Source organism: Myotis nattereri (assembly GCF_964212035.1).
Source record: "Myotis nattereri genome assembly, chromosome: 8".
Classification (NCBI taxonomy): Eukaryota; Metazoa; Chordata; class Mammalia; order Chiroptera; family Vespertilionidae; genus Myotis; species Myotis nattereri.
Genome location: NC_138083.1, coordinates 33335744 through 33353587, shown reverse-complemented (window position 1 = coordinate 33353587; position 17844 = coordinate 33335744). Strand labels below are relative to the sequence as shown.

Sequence of the window (17844 nt, the reverse complement as noted above, 5' to 3'; positions counted from 1 at the left end):
GGGGATGGTGAGGGCATGGGGGGGGGGGGGCGTGGGTAGGGGATAACGTGGGGATAAGGACACAGATGTAATATCTTAATCAATAAAAAAAATATTTTAAAAAAAGCAGGAAATATGTTGCATAAAGTGTTCAAAGAAGGTTGTTCTCAAACAGAATCAGAGAAAACACAATCTCTGTGAGCTCTGGTGCACTTCACTGCTCATGGCCCAAGGCCATGAAGAGGCCAATAAAGACTGGAACTCAAGATCATCAACACAGATCCAAGCCTTCTTCTCTGATACCCAGCCATGAAGCTCCTTTTTCCTGTCTTTGCCAGCCTCATGCTACAGTTACAGGTCAACACAGGTAATGTGGAATCCCGGGTTTTAGAGGGGTTGGTGTGAAGAAGCGGGGACTTAGTTGTTCATGACAACGGGAACCCCAAAAGATGCTGAAAGATGAGTTGCCCAAAGAAATGATTGTAGAGTCTACCTATTGCATCAGTTATGTGCCATCCCCCATGCATCCCCACAGGCTCAAACCACAGACTGTGTCTGATGGGGACACATCGGGAGCTCCCTAAAGCAAAAGCAGGGTGTTTTTTGTGGGGAGTTTTTTTGTGTACTCAGAAGCTATCCAACAGCCTGGCTGGCATGGCTCAGTGGTTGAGTGTAAATCTATGAACCAGGAGGTCACAGTTCAATTCCTGGTCATGGCATATGCTTGGATTGTGGGCTCGATACCCAATGTGGCGTGTGCAGGAGGCAGCTGATCAATGATTCTCTCTCATCATTGATGTTTCTCCCTCTCCATTTCTCTCTGAAATAAATAAAAATATTTTTAAAAAAAGAAGAAGAAACTCTCCAACATACAAAGCTGCCTTCCTACCCTCTAGACAGAGCTATCATCTGGGTCTCAGCCCAAGTCTCCCTCATCTTTGCTCTATTTCTAATTTAAAACATCTCTTGAAGCAAAGGTTCCTATCAATTTGTACTTTGGTGTAATAAGGAGGAGACCCTTACCCTTATGCTAAAAAAAAAAAAAAAAATCTCTTTTAAGATCCAGTAAATAGGTCTATGTTCTCCATCTCAACTTTTTCAGATTTTTACAGTTTCATCCCTTCTCTCAGTCTTTTTTGTCTTGGAAACCCACAAGTTACCCATAAGAGTATCTGGGAATACACTGTGGCAAAAGGCTGAAACAGGACTGGCCGCTGTCACTCGACAAGAAAAGCAAAGCATTGAGACATGTTTCAAAATACAAGAATCATCCAGATATTTGGAATAATTGGCAACGGGTCAGGGAAAGGAAAGTAAGAGTCCAAGATGTTTCTAATGTGTTTATCTCGGGATCCTAAGAGAAAGGGAGTGGCATAAGCAAGCGTGACTGTGTCATCTTGGGTGAAACAGCTTAGCCACTGTGAGCCTCCAATTCCACCTGAGCGTAATTGGGTTAATCAATGTAGCTGCTTGAAATACACGAATTTTACTGTTTTGTCTTTGATGAGAAACAACGTTGGAATGTATGTGAACATTATGAGTTGAATTGTTAAGATGAGAAAGAAAGAACTTTCTTGATTCAGAAATAAAAAGGTGAGACATTGGGATGGAAAAAAAGACCATCCAGCAGATGAAGATGAGGTACTAGACTGAGCAGGGAATGCAGAGCTCCAGGTAACAATGTGGGAATTATCTTGATAGCGGCGAGGTTATGGTAATAACTAATACCCCTGAGGAACAGAGTGCCCAGAGAGGCTGAAAATGACAGAACTCCATGCCCCAGGAAACACAGGTCAAGCCGTTGTCAAGGGGGGTAAGGTCATAAACCACTGCATTTGGCAAGATGCCAGCACTCCTGAAACTGCTATTAATTCTTCTTTGAAATTCTTTCTTGGACTAGTTTTATGACAGATTTTACTCCTGTTGGTATTTCCTAGGATCATGCGGAGAGATAGTGATGCCCTCCCTTCAAGTGTCTAAGATACTAAGTTGGAGGTCGAAAATCTTACCCAGAAGCAAATAATTGGATTCCCTTTTCTTCTCTCTTTTGTGTGCCCTAGATTTTTAAAGTAACTCAGTGAGGGGAGACGAGAGAGATTTATTTTGGGTTTCACAGGTATACAGAGACTCTCTCGGTCTTCCAGGGCCTTCATCAATGTTCCTAAACACTGCACTTAAGGCTTAGCATTAACAAACTCCCTCTTACTCGATTTCTCCCCCTCCAGCAGCTTTAAGATTGTATCTAGTTACTAACTTAACCCAGTTGTTTTTTCTTTGTGCAGAACTCTTTGGCTGGAAAAAATGTTTAATGGGTTTGGGGAGATGCAAAAACCACTGCACCGTGGATGAAAAAGAGATACAGAAATGCAAGAAGAAAAAATGTTGTATTGGACCAAAAACACTTCAACTGATAAATAACTACCTACAAAATGAAATGCCCCATGGACATGAAGAGGGGTCTACAAAACAGCTAAAACCTCTTAAGAATTCTAGGGCTGTGATACAAACAAAATATATTTTATCGCTCTCTCCCAAAATCAAAAGCCCTTTTGCCAACATCAACACTACCATTATCTCAAATGCCAGTGCTGTGAACCCTGCCATCACCAATGACATGATCTTCGGAAAGATTACATACCCTGCTACTTCTACCAAGGGTGAGACCAAGAAAAGCAGAGGTTCAGCCACTGACCTCTCCCCACCGTCACCACCACCATAGTAGACACTGCCGATACCACAGATGGAGCTGGAGCAAACAGATGAGCAAGGGATGTGGGTCTTTCCCTTAAAACACTAAGTTCCTCTCTATCTTTGCTATCTATTAAATAAGACACAGAACGGTTTCCTCTGTCATGAGTCATTCAATAGGTACTGGTTAAACACCTAGCGTTTACACAATCTCATTCTCGCAGAGCCTCACGGAGGAGACCGAGTTGTAGAGGGATGGAATTTTCATTTACATGCCCAGGAGAAAGCAGGCACCGGGTGGGGACTCCTGCACCACTGAATGTGGCCCGTGGATGACCCAGATCAGTTTCTGTAACAAGGACTTACGGTTCTTGCATGGTGTTCTTTTCTTAGAGCAATGGAAAGGAAACTATCAAGAGACATATTTTCTTTGTTCCTAGATTTTGGGGGGCAAAGGCCCATATGCAAAATGGAATATGGGAGGGTCAAGTTGATTCCCCACAAAAGACCATAACCTAATTCACAAAGCCATTTAAGATAAGACTATGGAGGAATGGAGGAAGGAGGAGAGGATATGAGAGAAGGCACAGTAGATGCAGATGCAGAATGCAGACTACAATGCAAACCAACTTTGCATTTTCTAGTAGCCACATTTTAAAAAGTAAAAAGACATAGGTAGAATGCATATTAATAATATATTTTATTTGATGTGGTAAATCCAAAACATTGTCATTTCCACAGGTACTCAATATAAAAAAATATTCAGGGTTTTTCGCATTCTTTTTTTGCACTAAGAATTTGAAATCTCAGTGTGTCTACAGCACATTTCAATTCACACTAGCCACATTTCACGTGCTCAATAGTCCCATATGGCTAGTAGCTACCATATTGGACAGCACCTGGTTGGAGAGTTCTGGGACACATATAGCTATCGCATTGTTAGGTAAAGGGGATGATCTAACCTAGAGAAAGCAGCCATATTTCTGAGGGCTGTAGTATAGAATTAAGAATATAGAAATCCAGGTCTGATGTGCCTGGGCTAGCATTCTGGTTCTGGTACTTTTTAGCTATGTGGGCATTGAACATATCACTTATCCATATGTGAGCATCCATTTATTCATTTATAAAATAGAAATGTAAACAAATTATACCCCAGAATCCATTTCCTTATATCTCGGGTCACACTTCCTTTTATTGTCCAAATTATAATGGCATGGGCCCCTATTCCAGTTTTTAACATATTATTCTCTGCTACATATTACCTCCATCAATTTAAAGGCCATCTTTCCTTAACCTACTGGTTCTTTACTATAGTGTCACCCCAAGAAAGGCAAAGATTTTCCCACAATGCCCTACAGTGATACTAGAGTGCAACTTTTTAAATTATGTGCCTGGACGTTTTTGTACAACAGGAAAAAAGTTGCTATGCAGAGAATAACTTCAACTGCAGCTACTTATGTGTTCCCTGAAGAACCCAAGTATATCTTATGGGCATTAGGTTTCCTCCCTGCTCCAGCTATTTGCCACACTGCTTTTTTATTTTAATCATCACCGAGGATATGCTTTTATTGATTTCAGAGAGTGGGAGGAAAAGGGAGAGAGGGATACACAGAAAGAGAGAGTGAGAACATCAATGTGAGAGAGAAACATCCATCAGTTGCCTCCCATATGCACCCCAACCAGGGATCGAACCAGCAACCTAGGTTTGTACCCTGATGAGAACTGAACCCGCAACCTTTAAGCGTAGGGATGACGCTCCAACCGAGCCAAACTCTTGAAAGTCCAGCCTACCTTCCCACAGTTGGAGAGCTTTCTTCATGGTCTACCTGCAGAAAGAAAAGAAAGTGCCTATCTCACCTAAGTTTAAGGCTTCCTTTTGAATCCTCATTTCCTGTCAGAGAACTCACCCATCATCTCTTCTCAGGATGACTGATACTGGGGAATACCTTCCTAAAGGGAAATGTCACATGACAAATATGGTAAGTCTCCGATATCTGCTCTCTCCTTTCACTTCAGTAGAATCCTCCTAATGTCAGCTTGGCCCAAGGCCAGCCAGAGTAAAAGCTACATTTGCCAGGTGGAACAGCCATACTTTTTTGCAAAGTCCAGAACTGGCCACTCTCGAAATTATGCATTAATATTATTGATGAACATAGAGTTTCCTTTTTATTTTTTTCAAAGAGTCTTATTTTATTTTATTTTTTTTATTTTTTTATTTTTTTTTAAATATATTTTATTGATTTTTTTACAGAGAGGAAGGGAGAGAGATAGAGAGTTAGAAACATCGACGAGAGAGAAGCATCGATCAGCTGCCTCCTGCACATCTCCCACTGGGGATGTGCCCACAACCCAGGTACATGCCCCTGACCGGAATCGAACCCAGGACCCCTCAGTCCGCAGGCCGACGCTCTATCCACCGAGCCAAACCGGTTTCGGCTTATTTTATTTTTTAATGTTTATTGTTGAAAGTATTGCATATGTCCCCTTATTTTCCCCATTGACCCCTTTAGCCCACCCTCACCCCTCACCCCAGGCCTTCACCACTCTATTGTCAGTGTCCATGGGTGATGTATATATGCATACAAGTTCTTTGGTTGATCTCTTCCCACCCACACCTGCCTTCCCTCTGAGGGACAAAGAGGGACCTTTATCTAAGCGTTGAGAGCCCCACAGTGACTGTAAGTTCTCCCTTGGGATTCTCCCTAGCACATCCTAGTGCAACCCCCAGACTCTGATCCTCAGGGTCTATGAGATTGGGATTCATGCTGCCACATCCAGTGTTGCCCCCACACAGCACCATTCAGCTGTATGACTCTGAATTTTTCAAATCTCAGAGCTAATATTCGAAACCAGAATAATCAAATTACACACCCATGCACATCCCACTATCACTGCCTCTACAGCAAGCATGTCAAATTCAAACACGGGTCAAATAAACAAGGTTTAAGTTCATGTGGGCCGCAAAAAAACAAAAAGCTTCAATTTTCATAGAAACACAGGTTTACTACTATAGACACATGCTGAGTACAAAGAGCTGAAATACTAGTAAATGAGTAATCATTAACATAAGATAATAGAACATTTTAATAAAAATTGATTTTTTCTTTTTTTTAAATAAATCTTTCTTGTTCAGATTATTACAGTTGTTCCTCTTTTTTTCCCCCATAGCTTCCCTCCACCCAGTTCCCACCCCACACTCTGCCCTTACTCCCCCCCCCCCACTGTCCTCATCCATAGGTGCACGATTTTTGTCCAGTCTCTCCCCACACCCCTTTCCCCCCCGAAAATTGTCAGTCCACTCCCTTTCTATGCCCCTGATTCTATTATATTCACCAGGTTATTCTGTTCATCAGATTTTTTATTCACTTGATTTTTAGATTCACTTGTTGATAGATATTTGTTGTTCATATCTGGCACGTACCCAGTGCCAGATATAAAATAAGGCCATCTATGTGGATAACCTCATCTTAGAATCTTAGCAATGGCTTGGAAGAAGCTCTAGAAGACTTTATTACTGCATCTGCTGGTGACACTGTAAGGAGAAGGAGGAGTGAGCATGCCTATCCTGACAGGCTTCCACAACCCCTGCAACTGCCAAAGTTAAGTGACCTGGTTACTCACATTCGAATTATTGCCTTTGCTTCTGACCACCACATTGTAAAAGGAATTTAGGACAGATGGAATTAGAGTACAGAGTAGGAGCCATGATAATGAAAATACTAAAAAATTCCAATTAAGAAACACACACACACTTACACACACGCCCTGGCCATGTGGCTCAGTTGGTTGGGCATTGTCCCGTGTACAGAGAGGTTGCCGGTTTGATTCCTGGTCCCAGGCTGCAGGTTCAGTCCTCAGCAGAGAGTGTGCAGGAAGCAGCTGATCGATGATTTTCTCTCTCTCTCCCCTCTGCCTTCCTCTCTCTCTAAAGTCAATAAAAACATATTTAAAAAGAAAAGAGAAAGCACACACACTCTTTATAAGTCATAAATTCAGTGATAATACCTCTCAATGCTTTCATTTGAAGGAAAGAAAAGGTTGACAACAGTGCCTATACTTAATTTTCTGTCTTTACCAGCATTGCTTCTAAAACAGCGGTTCCCAACCTGTGGGTCGCGACCCCTTTGCCGGTCGAACGACCCTTTCACAGGGGTCGCCTAAGACCATCCTGCATATCAGATATTTGCATTATGATTCATAACAGTAGCAACATTCCAGTTATGAAGTAGCAACGAAAATAATTTTATGGTTGGGTCACAACATGAGGACCTGTATTTAAAGGGCCAGAAGGTTGAGAACCACTGTTCTAAAAGGAAAGAAAAGAACAAAGTTGACACCATCAGATCCCCTTTATAAACATTAGCGAGCTGGAGAACTCACTAATGTCACCAGCATCATGGCCTTTTCCTCGCAGGATGCATCTGCTCCCTCCGGAATTGTTCCTGATAAACAAACCTAGAAACTACGGATCTCCAGGCCATGCTTCCTTGGGAGATCTCGTGTGTTTATCAAGCTATGTAATTTTCAGAGAATAAAATAGAGGAGTTTCTCACTGAAATAGCCCCATCTTTGTAAGTGATGTGCGTATCACTGGGACATTACTTAGGGATCTAACACTAATTCCAACCCACAGCTCATTTTGATGAGGTAAGGAAGGACCCAGGAAGTGGTATGGACACCCACACTGGTGCATGTTTTACCTGTGCTTCATTATTACTTATAGTTTTGAAATTATTACTAAAGCTAAATATGGGATAGATCTCTGATTCCTGTGAATCTGATCAATCTTTTGTGTTCATCAGAAAAAGAAATCAAATATTCCTCTGTGCATATATCCAGCTCAAAACTTTTAAACAAGATGTTCTCCCTACATAATAGCTTAATTGACTTTTTTGATTATGAAGTTACATACAGTCATTTTATAACATTCAGATTAAACAAAATTATTAGATAAAATAAAAATCACAGCCCTGGCCCGGTGGCTCAGTTAGTTGGAGCGTTGTCCCATACACCAAAAGGCTGCAGGTTCAATTTCCAGTCAGGGTGACATCGGACATTAAACGGGTCTGAGGTTGCCTGACACTACTTAAGTTAAATAAGCAGAGACAGGATTGAATCATATATGAATGTTTATTCCAGTAATGCTGGCAGTATGGGGAGAGCCTCAGATTATCCTGAAAATTCTGCTCTGCCTTTTTCTGCCAGCTGGCTGATTACATAGGGAAGATAGCTGCGTGCAGTTGCAAGCTGCGAGTGTAACAGGGAAAGGGGAGGGAAGGTCTGCAGTCTGGACTCCCAGGAGCTCGAAGTCTGATAGCAAGGTGGCTAATCTTCTATGATGTTACAAAGAGCTCAGCCTGTTCCTGGGGCTGGAGAACGGTCAGCATTCCTGAGGCAAACTCCCGGAGGGGGTCAGAGTCCGGACACAGCAACCAAGTCAAAGCATGTCCTGTCCTTGGTCTACTTTTAAAATACGGGTTTTTTTCTCCTAAGTAATAGACCCATCTGGGCTCCAAGACATCTAATCTTTTTACAGTCCTGTTTTTCTTCTTGCAGCACATCCTCCAGTTTCCCAGGGTCTGTAAGAAAACCTGTTATCTATACTTAGTAAAGCAAATAAATATTAAAAAGCTGTGGTTCAGCCCTAGCTGGTTTGGCTCAGTGGATAGAGCATTGGCCTGCGGACTGAAGGGCACATGCCCCAGTTGCAGGCTCAATCCCCAGTAGGAGGCATGTAGGAGGCAGCCGATCAATGATTCTCATCATAGATGTTTTGATCTCTCTCTCCCTCTCCCTTCCTCTCTGAAGTCAATAAAAATACTTTTTAAAAAAAAACAACAACTGTGGTTCAATTCTTATTATGTGCCTTTTCCCTATCAAGGGCACATACCTAGGTTGCAGGTTCAATCCCTGGTCAGGGCACATACAGGAGGAAACCAATCGATGTTTCTCTCTCACATCGATCCCTCCCTCTCAAAAAGATAAAAATAAGTAAAAACATATCCTTGGGTAAAGATAAAATATACATATAATTTTTTAAATCACAAATAATCTTTCCCAAAGATGAAAACCCTTAAAATTTTTGGTATCTATGCTACCAAATTTTTAAAAAAATTTATATGTATATATAAATAACAAAGACTAAATCTTACAATGCATACTTCCTCTCCTTTTACACTTAATACATCATTGATGGCTTTTTATGTCATTAAATCCTCAGTTATTATCATTTAAAGCTGCATGAAATTCTAATTAATGTACCATAAATTAGCAAAGTGTTGATGGACATATTGAGATTTTCAAACCCTTGTTATAAGTAACGCTAAGAAGGGGATATAGTACTTATATCCTTGTGAACATATCCATTTATTCAATGTGTTAATTCTGGGTCAAAGGGCAAGCATAGTTTTGTTTTAGACTTTGAATATATATTGACAAAATATACTGTACCAAAATACTAAAATCACAGGCATAGTTGTTCCTGTTTTGCCTCACCCTTGCTAACAGTAGCTCGAAAGCTTATTTTCAAAGAATGGGGGCTAGACTTTCAGGTATTCTGTAAGTACTCAGGAAATTTGTGCAATAGCCAATTAGATACTCTGACCAAATCTGTTTGCCTGATGGCAGGAATTTCTGCTTTATCACTGGCTCACTGCCCAACTTTTGATCTCATGTAAAGTCTAAGTTAGAGCTCCGGGCAAGTGACACAAGTAGCTCTGTCCCATCCGCCCACTGCATCCCCCAGGCATGTCCCTGTCCTTCAGGCATGAAGTTCTTGCCTCTGGCTTTTGCTGCTCTCCTATTTCTGGCTTCAATGCCCTTAAGTAACTTGAAATTCTCCATATGAGAAGAGAGTGATGGGGAGGAGGGGAGACAGAAACAAAAGCATTAGATACATCTATTTTTAAATGAAGGGAAAAATTTTAATGGACATCTATAGCAGGGGGAGAATTATAAACAACCATTTAAAGTCTGGAAACAGACCTTAGTATGTACAGCAAATACAAGAAGCATTTATTTAAGAAAATCTACTATATCTCATTGAGATTGTGGGAGTCTGTGGCATCAGGGCCAGAACTTGATCTCCATGTTGGAGTGACAACACAAGGATGGGAACACTGGGAGACAGGATTCAGTGGAGACCATCCAACGGTCTACATTCTTTCTTCTAGCCCCAAATAATTCATAACTTTCTCTCATACAAAATATACTCCCTCCCTCCCATGACTCCCAACTCGTATCATATCATGACCTCGGGCTTAGGTTTGAAGACTAAGCTCCCATCATCTAAATTGGTTCCAAATATAGATGAAACGCCTTCAACTTGATCCTCTTGAGCCAGAGACCTGTGAACTAAAAGAGTAAGGTATCTGCCCACCCCACACACACATCTCACCCAAAGTACAATGGAGACACAGGGATGGAATAGCAACAATTAACACTCCTGTTCAAAAGAGGAAGATGGGGAACAGGCGGGGACATACATAACAGTCACTGGTCCAAAAGAATTCTTAAATCCAGTCAGGCCTACACTGACAGTTCCCTGTGCTCTGGGACAGAGAATGTTCTCTGATTAGTAAGCACTTCCATGCCCTAGGAATGATTCCCTAATTCACTTTTTCACTTCCGCTCTTGGATTTACCCTGGGCACGTGACTCCACCCCGTGAGATAGAAGAATGGCCAGTGTTTGCAGCTGCTTATCTTGCTTTCTGCCTATAGGGCGTTGGAGTGCTAGAGGAATCTTTTCATTTTGCACTCTCCTCTCTTTTCCTCCTAGTTGGTGTTTTTTGCTTGTACAATTTACCTTTAAAACTTGGTGGACCTTGCATGAATCTGACTAGCATGGGTATCATGATCCAAAACGCATGTCTGTAATACTTTTTAAGACAGACCTCTCTTCTGTATAAATAAAAAATTCTCTTCTAAGTCTAGTTTGGAAACTCCTGGGGGTTCCAAAAACACTTTCAAGGGGCCCATGAAATTAAAACTATTTTCATAAGAATACTAAAACATTACTTGTCATTTTCACTCTCATCCTCTGTGCATTTTCCAGGGGCTGCATGGCATATGATGTCACAACCAATTATAATGCAGAAGTGAATATGAGAATCCGGATGTCTTTTATTTAGCCAGGTGTTTTTTTGTTTTGTTTTTGGGTTTTTTTTAACCCTCACCTGAGGATATGTTTTTATTGATTTGAGAGAGGGAGGGAAAAAGGGAGGGAGGGAGGGAGGGGAGGAAGAGAAGGGGAGGAAGAGAAAGAGAGAAAGAGAAATATCTATGTGAGAGAAATATTAATGGGTTACCTCCTGCCTACACCTCAGGGATTGAATCTGCAACCTGGTTATGAATCCTGACTGAGAATCAAACCCACCTTTTGGTGTATGGGACAACACTCCAACCAACTGAGCCAGAGCTATTTAGCCAGGTTTTTAAAGAGATTAGAGAAAATGTAAAATAATGCCACTATTCTCACTAAACTTTCTGTTTTGAAAAATAGCTATTTTCACCAAAATTATGTTATTGATCTTACCCATGTAATGGTCTCATATATTTTCTTAATTCTGGACAAGTTTAATCTTTCTTTAGAACTTTCTTCTTTGAGAAATTTCTTTCCCTACTTAAATTCAAATTCTATTCTTTTGTGCAATAAGCTTACAATTGCTATTTAATGGCTGCATATTGGGTGGAGTTTGTATTGTCCTGAATTTGTAAATAAACAGTGACCATGCCTCATGCATGTCTAAGAAATGACTAGGTCATAATGTAATCTTTCAGTTATTTTTTATTATTGTTGGGAGTATTACAGATATCCCCCTTATCTCCCCGCATTGGCCACTCCACTCAGTTCCCACCTTGCCCCAGGCCTTCACCACCCTTGTTTGTGTCCATAGGTAATGCATATAAGATCTTTGGTTAATCTCTTCCCACCCCCTTCCCCTCTGATATTTGTCAGTCTGTTCCATGTTTCCATGCCTCTGGTTTTATTTATTTTTTAATATATTTTTATTGATTTCAGAGAGGAAGGGAGAGGGAGAGATAGAAACATCAGTGATGAGAAAGAATCATTGATCGCCTGCCTCCTGCACACCCCACCCTGGGGATTGAGCCTGCAACCAGGGCATGTGCCCTGACCGGGATTGGAACTGTAACCTCCTGGTCCATAGATAGATGCTCAACCACTGAGCAACACCAGCCAGGCATGGTTCTATTTTAGTAATCAGTTTATTTTGTTCGTTAGATTCCTTGTTCATTTATTTTTATTTTTAAATTCAATTGTTGATAGATAAGTATTTATTGCCATTCTGTAGGAAAGAATTTTACAAGCATTACTTATATTAGTGGTAAAGTGGAGCTGGAGAGCACTGTGCCTTCTCCATGCTGCACGATGAGAACCACCAGTAGTGTAGCGGAACCTGAGGCCCTTTCCAAGCAGCCTGCAGATGTCAACCCTCACATCTCCCTGTGCTTGTGGACTGGTGTGGTGATCCATTGGGTGTCAGGATTCCTTCTCATAGCGTTATGGAATGGATCAATGAGGATAACCTCAAAGAATTTGTACGTAGGTAGCATCTTCACCAACCCTTAAGAATTCCGGACTCTCAGAGCCCCACAGTGGTGTCCAGCTCACTCTTTGGCAACAGACTGAAGGCTTTGAGCAAACTTTAGCTGATTAACACTATATGGATAGGCTTGCTGTAGGTCACACCCTTAGGAACAGAGCTTTGCAGCCACCACAGCGCACATGAATCTGATATGTGATGTAACCTTGCTTAGCCTTGTATCCCAGCCTGCACACTTTTTCAGGCTGAGTTGGGTGGGGGTCCTATGAAGCACAGAGAGCTGGCAATACTGCTAGCAATGCACCTGAGAAGGAAACACATTACATCAGACTGCTTCTTCCTCCATAGCTCCTGGATATACTTGTAAGCACCCATCTTGGTTTACCTTATGGCTGCAGTCAGATAAAGACCCTTTCTCCCCTTCTTCTTCTTCTCCTTCTCCTTCCTCTTCCCCTTCCCCTCCTTCTTTCTCTTCTTAAAGAACTAGAGGTCTGGTGCATGAATATGTGCACCAGTGGGGTCCCAGATTGCAAGATCCAGGATTGGGCCAAAACCAGCTCTCCGACATCCCCCGAGGGGTCCCAGATTGCGAGAGGGAGTAGGCCAGGCTGAGGGACCCCACCGGTGCACTATTGGGGCCGGGGAGGGATGAGGGAGGTTGGCCAGTCAGGGAAGGACCATGGGAGGGCTCTAGGGAGTGTCCGGCCCATCTCGCTCAGTCCTGATCGGCCAGACCCCAGCAGCAAGCTAACCTATTGATCGGAGCATCTGTCCCCTGGTGATCAGTGCACATCATAGCAACTGGTCGTCCTGTTGACTGCCGCCTAGTGGTCAGTGCACGTCATAGCAAGCGGTTGAGCGGCCTTAGCATATCCTTAGCATATTACACTTGGATTGGTTGAACGGATGACCGGACACTTACCATATTAGGCTTTTATTATATAGGATAACCTTCAACATCTCATGTAATACTGGTTGAGTGGTAATGAACTTCTTTAGCTTTTTCTTGTCTATGAAGTTCTTTATCTGACCTTCAATTCTAAATGATAGCTTTGCTGAGTAAGATAATCTTGTTTGTAGGTCCTTGCTATTCATCACTTTTAATATTTCTTGCCATTCCCTTCTGGCCTGCATAGTTTCTGTTGAGAAATCAGCTGACAGCCATATGGGCACTCCCTTGTAGGTAACTAGCTGCTTTTCTCTAGCTGTTTTTAAGATTGTCTCTTTGTCTTCAACCATTGGAATTTTAATTATGATGTGCCTTGGTGTGAGCCTCTTTGGGTTCCTCTTGTTTGAGACTCTCTGTGCCTCCTGGACTTGTAAGTCTATTTCTTTCACCAGGTAGGGGAAGTTTTCTATCATTATTTTTTCAAATAGGTTTTCAATATCTTGCTCTCTTTCTTCTCCTTCTGGTACCCCCATTATGCAAATGTTGGTACTCTTGAAGTTGTCCTAGAGCAGCAGTTCTCAACCTGTGGGTCGCAATCCCTTTGGCGGTCAAATGACCCTTTCACAGGGGTCACCTAAGACCATCCTGCATATCAGATATTTACATTATGATTCATAACAGTAGCAACATTAAAGTTATGAAGTAGCAATGAAAATAATTTTATGGTTGGTCATAACATGAAGAACTGTATTGAGAACCACTGTCCTAGAGGCTCTTTACACTATCTTCATATTTTTTTATTCTGTTTTCTTTTTGCTCTTCTGATTGGGTGTTTTTTGCTTCCTCATATTCCAAATTATTGATTTTATTCTCAGAATCCTCTACTCTACTGTTGAATCCCTGTAAATTATTCTTTATTTCAGTAGGTATATGCTGACTAGTCCTTTTTCATGTCTTTGAAGGTCTCACTAAGATCCTTGAAAGTTTCACTAAGTCCATTGAAGCTTTCATTAGATCCTTGAGCAACCTCATGACCACTGTTTTGAACTCTGTATCCAGTAGTTTGCTTGCTTCCATTTCATTTAGTTTTTGTTTTGTTTTTCCTGGAAATTTCTTCTGTTCTTTCATTTGTGACATGTTTCTTTGTCTCCACATTTTGGCTGCTTCCCTGTGTTTGTTTCTATATATTAGGCAGAACTGCCACATGTCCTGGAATTGGTAGAGTGACCTTGTGTAGTAGGTGTCCTGTAGGGCCCAGTGACTCAGCCTCTCTAGTCACCTGAGCTGAGTACTCTAGCTGAGCCCCTGTGTGGGCTGTGTGCATAGTCTTGTTGTAGTTGAACTTTGATTGCTGTTGGTATCACTGGGAGGAATTGACCTCCAGGCCAATTGGCTGTGAGAACCAGCTGTGACTACAGTGGAAGAACTGTTGTGCAGGAGACAACCCTATGGAGCAGTACTCGTTTCAGTGAGGCTTTGGTGCTCACTGAGTCTGCCCCTTGAATGTGTCACTTGTGGATGTGTAGAGTTCTAATCTGGAAGTCCCCATGTGAGGCCAAGCTGTGAATCTAGGCAGGCTGGTGCTAGTGCCAGGTCTTGGGCCTCTTATTGATAGGTATGGAGCACACTGATGCCAGCTGCTGCTTGTTTGAGAGATTTCAGGAGTCTGAAACCTGAGCCAGAAACCTTATGGAAAAGCTGCTGCCAATAGCTTGGTTGAGGCTGCAAAATGGATGGGACTTGGTCTCGAGGAATCACCTGGGCAGAGCAAACAGTGTGAGCCACACTGAAGGAAACTCATATATGGCTGCCAGTCAGCTCTACAATGGGGGAAGTCTCAGCATTGGAACAATGACCTCTGCAAGCACCCCTGTCTGGTAGAAAGCTGCCTCCAACTTCTTGCTCCAATGCCAGACAATCCAGTTCCTCCCTATATGGCCCTGGATTCCCCAAAGCCACTGCCCAGCACTGGAGCTCAGAGGGAGCAGGACCATCCATGTAAGTTCATGCACTGGCCCTTTAAGAGGAATTGCCTGAGACAACTGCTGCTGGTTTTTACAGCCTGAAGTAATGAGGACTTCTCTTCCCAGCTCTGAAACCTTGGGCTCAGGGGCTGATGTGGGGCTGGGACCCCTTGCTTCTCACAAGAGGCCTCTGCAGCAGACATATCCCTCCAAATTAAGAAAACACTACACTTGGTTTTCGGACCAGCCTGTTCCGCACCTCCACCCCTCCTACCAGTCTTGATGTACGGGGGGGAAAGAGAGAAAGACAACTTATATATTGAGATCCCAAAAGTATTTTTTAGAATTTAAAACTGAGAAATTAAAAATATATATTAAAATAAATCAAAGGAGAACCAAGACAACAGAGTAGGTAAACACCAGTACTTGCCACCTCACACAACCACATCAAAATTACAACTAAAATACTGAACAACCATCATTCAGAACTGCCTGAAATACCTATATATTTCACTTTTAATTAGTTTTTTGGAAGAAGCAAAAATAAGCGTGGTTACAAAATTTGATGATGACATGGAGCTGGAAAGAACAGTAAATACACAAGAAGACAGAGTTGGAAATTTCAACTAGCTATAGCAATGGACTGAACCCAACAAAATTAAGAGAATAATTGAAATGTCCATGGCCTTTGATCTAAAAATAACCCACACGAAGACAAGGAGACTTCTATTAGTAGCCCATTTGCAAAATGTTTAGAGTTTTTATGAACAAGGAGTAGCCAGTAAAAAAGGAAGTGAAGTTTTAGGTTTTACTAATTAAAGTACAGAGATACTTTACTCTTCAAATTCATACATTAAAATTGTCCTTCCATAATTTGTGGGCAACCCTGCAGGCCACTGAAATTTATGCTTTTATTCATTTTTCTGAGGCACATATTTAGGTTACCAATATAGGAGAAATCCAGGCAACTGCTGATGCCCTCAGTTCATAGTGACTTTATTATTCTCTGCTTACACAAACATGATAACTCTTGTGAACTGACTTTTAAATTGTGTTTCTTCATGAAACATAACTTCAAAGAACAATGAACTTCTGGCCTGGGCCAGGTAGTTCAGTTGGTTGGAGAATTGTCCCGACGTGCTGGGATTTCAGGTTCCGTCTCTGGTCAGGGCACATGGCAGGAGGCAACCAATTAATGCATGGATAGGTGGAGCAACAGATTGACCTCTCTCTCTCAAATCAATCAATTTTAAAAAATGAACTTCTAATGTTCACATGTGAGTGAAGAAATCTAAGGAAATGAAGGTTCTGATCATAAGTCATAAAGCCTGAGCACATTCAAAAGTAGATAGGGTGATTTTGCAACCATCAGGGTAGAGATTATATCAGGCAAGAATTTCCAATGGTTGCTAAATCTAGGACGAATTTTTTTTTAAATATATTTTATTGATTTTTTACAGAGAGGAAGAGAGAGAGATAGTTAGAAACATCGATGAGAGAGAAACATCGATCAGCTGCCTCCTGCACATCCCCCACTGGGGAAGTGCCCACAACCCAGGCACATGCCCTTGACCGGAATCGAACCCGGGACCTTTCAGTCCGCAGGCCGACGCTCTATCCACTGAGTCAAACCGGTTCCGGCAGGACGAAATTTTTATCACGGGCAGAGATTTGCAAGGTCTTAGAGTATGAGAGAAACATCACAGTACTATACATATAAAGTAGTGGGGAAACTGGGCAACACCTTCAACATCTGATCAAAGTTAACATTGCCTAGAAGGGACAGATGGACATGAGATGTGCTATCTGAGAAGGTACAATATCATCTATGCTAAATGCCAACTGAAAATGCATACGCACAATCTAATCACAAGGAAACAACAGATAAAAACAAATGAGGAACATTTTATTAAAGCAAAATAGGAAGGACTATATTATTCAAAAATTACAATGTCATAAAGACAAAGAAATGATGTATAAATATTCCAAATTAAAGGAAGTAAAAGAGACAAAACAAATTGAAATAAGTCTTACTGGGTGTCATGAACTAAATATATGTGTCTCCCGAAAACTCATATTTTGAAGTCCTATCCCCAATGTGAATATATTTGGAAATGAGATTTCAAAGTAATTAAGGGTAGATGAGGTCATAAATATAGATCCCTGATCTGATAGCATTAGTCTCCTCATAAGAAGAGAAACCAGAGAGCTCACTCACTCTCCATGCATGCAAACCAAGTAAGGCCATGTAAGGACACAGTGAGAAGGCAACTATTTTAACAGCCGAGAAGAGAACTCTAATCAGAAACTGACCTTGCTGACACCTGACCTTGGATTGCCAGCCTCCAACATTGTGAGAAGATTAGAGAGAGCTTCCTGGTGGTGAACACTTAAAGATTCAGAAAGACTAGCATGGCTAGAGAGGGCATGGAAACTCTGCACCCTTTTCCCCCATACCTTGTCCTATTCATCTCTTCCATGTGGGTGTTTCTGAGTTATATCCTTTTATAATAAACTGGTAATCTAGTAAGCAAAATGTTTCTCTGAGTTCTGTGGGCCACTTTAGCAAACTGATTGAACCAAAGGAGGAGGTTGTGGGAACCTCTGATGTCTAGCCAGTTTGTCAGAAGCACTGGTGACAACCTAGACTTGTGATTGATGCCTGATGGGGGTGGAGGGCCAGTCTTTTAGACCGAGCTCTTGAACTGTGGGGTCTGATGCTATCTCCGAGGAGATCGTGTCAGATTGAGTTGATTGTTT

General features: G+C 41.8%; 1 protein-coding gene and 1 pseudogene across 2 annotated transcripts; one reads left to right on the top strand and one right to left on the bottom strand.

The window, feature by feature from the left end:
* Positions 1-288: 288 nt before the first annotated feature.
* DEFB129 (defensin beta 129) lies at positions 289-2698 on the top strand (the record flags this gene model as incomplete). The annotated part of the gene is made up of 2 exons (XM_081097708.1): positions 289-346; positions 2262-2698. The coding sequence occupies 2 exons, from the start codon at positions 289-291 to the stop codon at positions 2696-2698; spliced, it is 495 nt and encodes a 164-aa protein (XP_080953834.1).
* A 7034-nt stretch (positions 2699-9732) lies between these two features.
* On the bottom strand, positions 9733-12606 carry LOC308523704 (large ribosomal subunit protein eL15-like; annotated as a pseudogene). Its single transcript has 2 exons — positions 12002-12606; positions 9733-9785 (listed from the first exon to the last, which is right to left on the bottom strand). The product of its transcript is annotated as a large ribosomal subunit protein eL15-like (transcript).
* Between the last annotated feature and the right edge of the window lie 5238 nt (positions 12607-17844).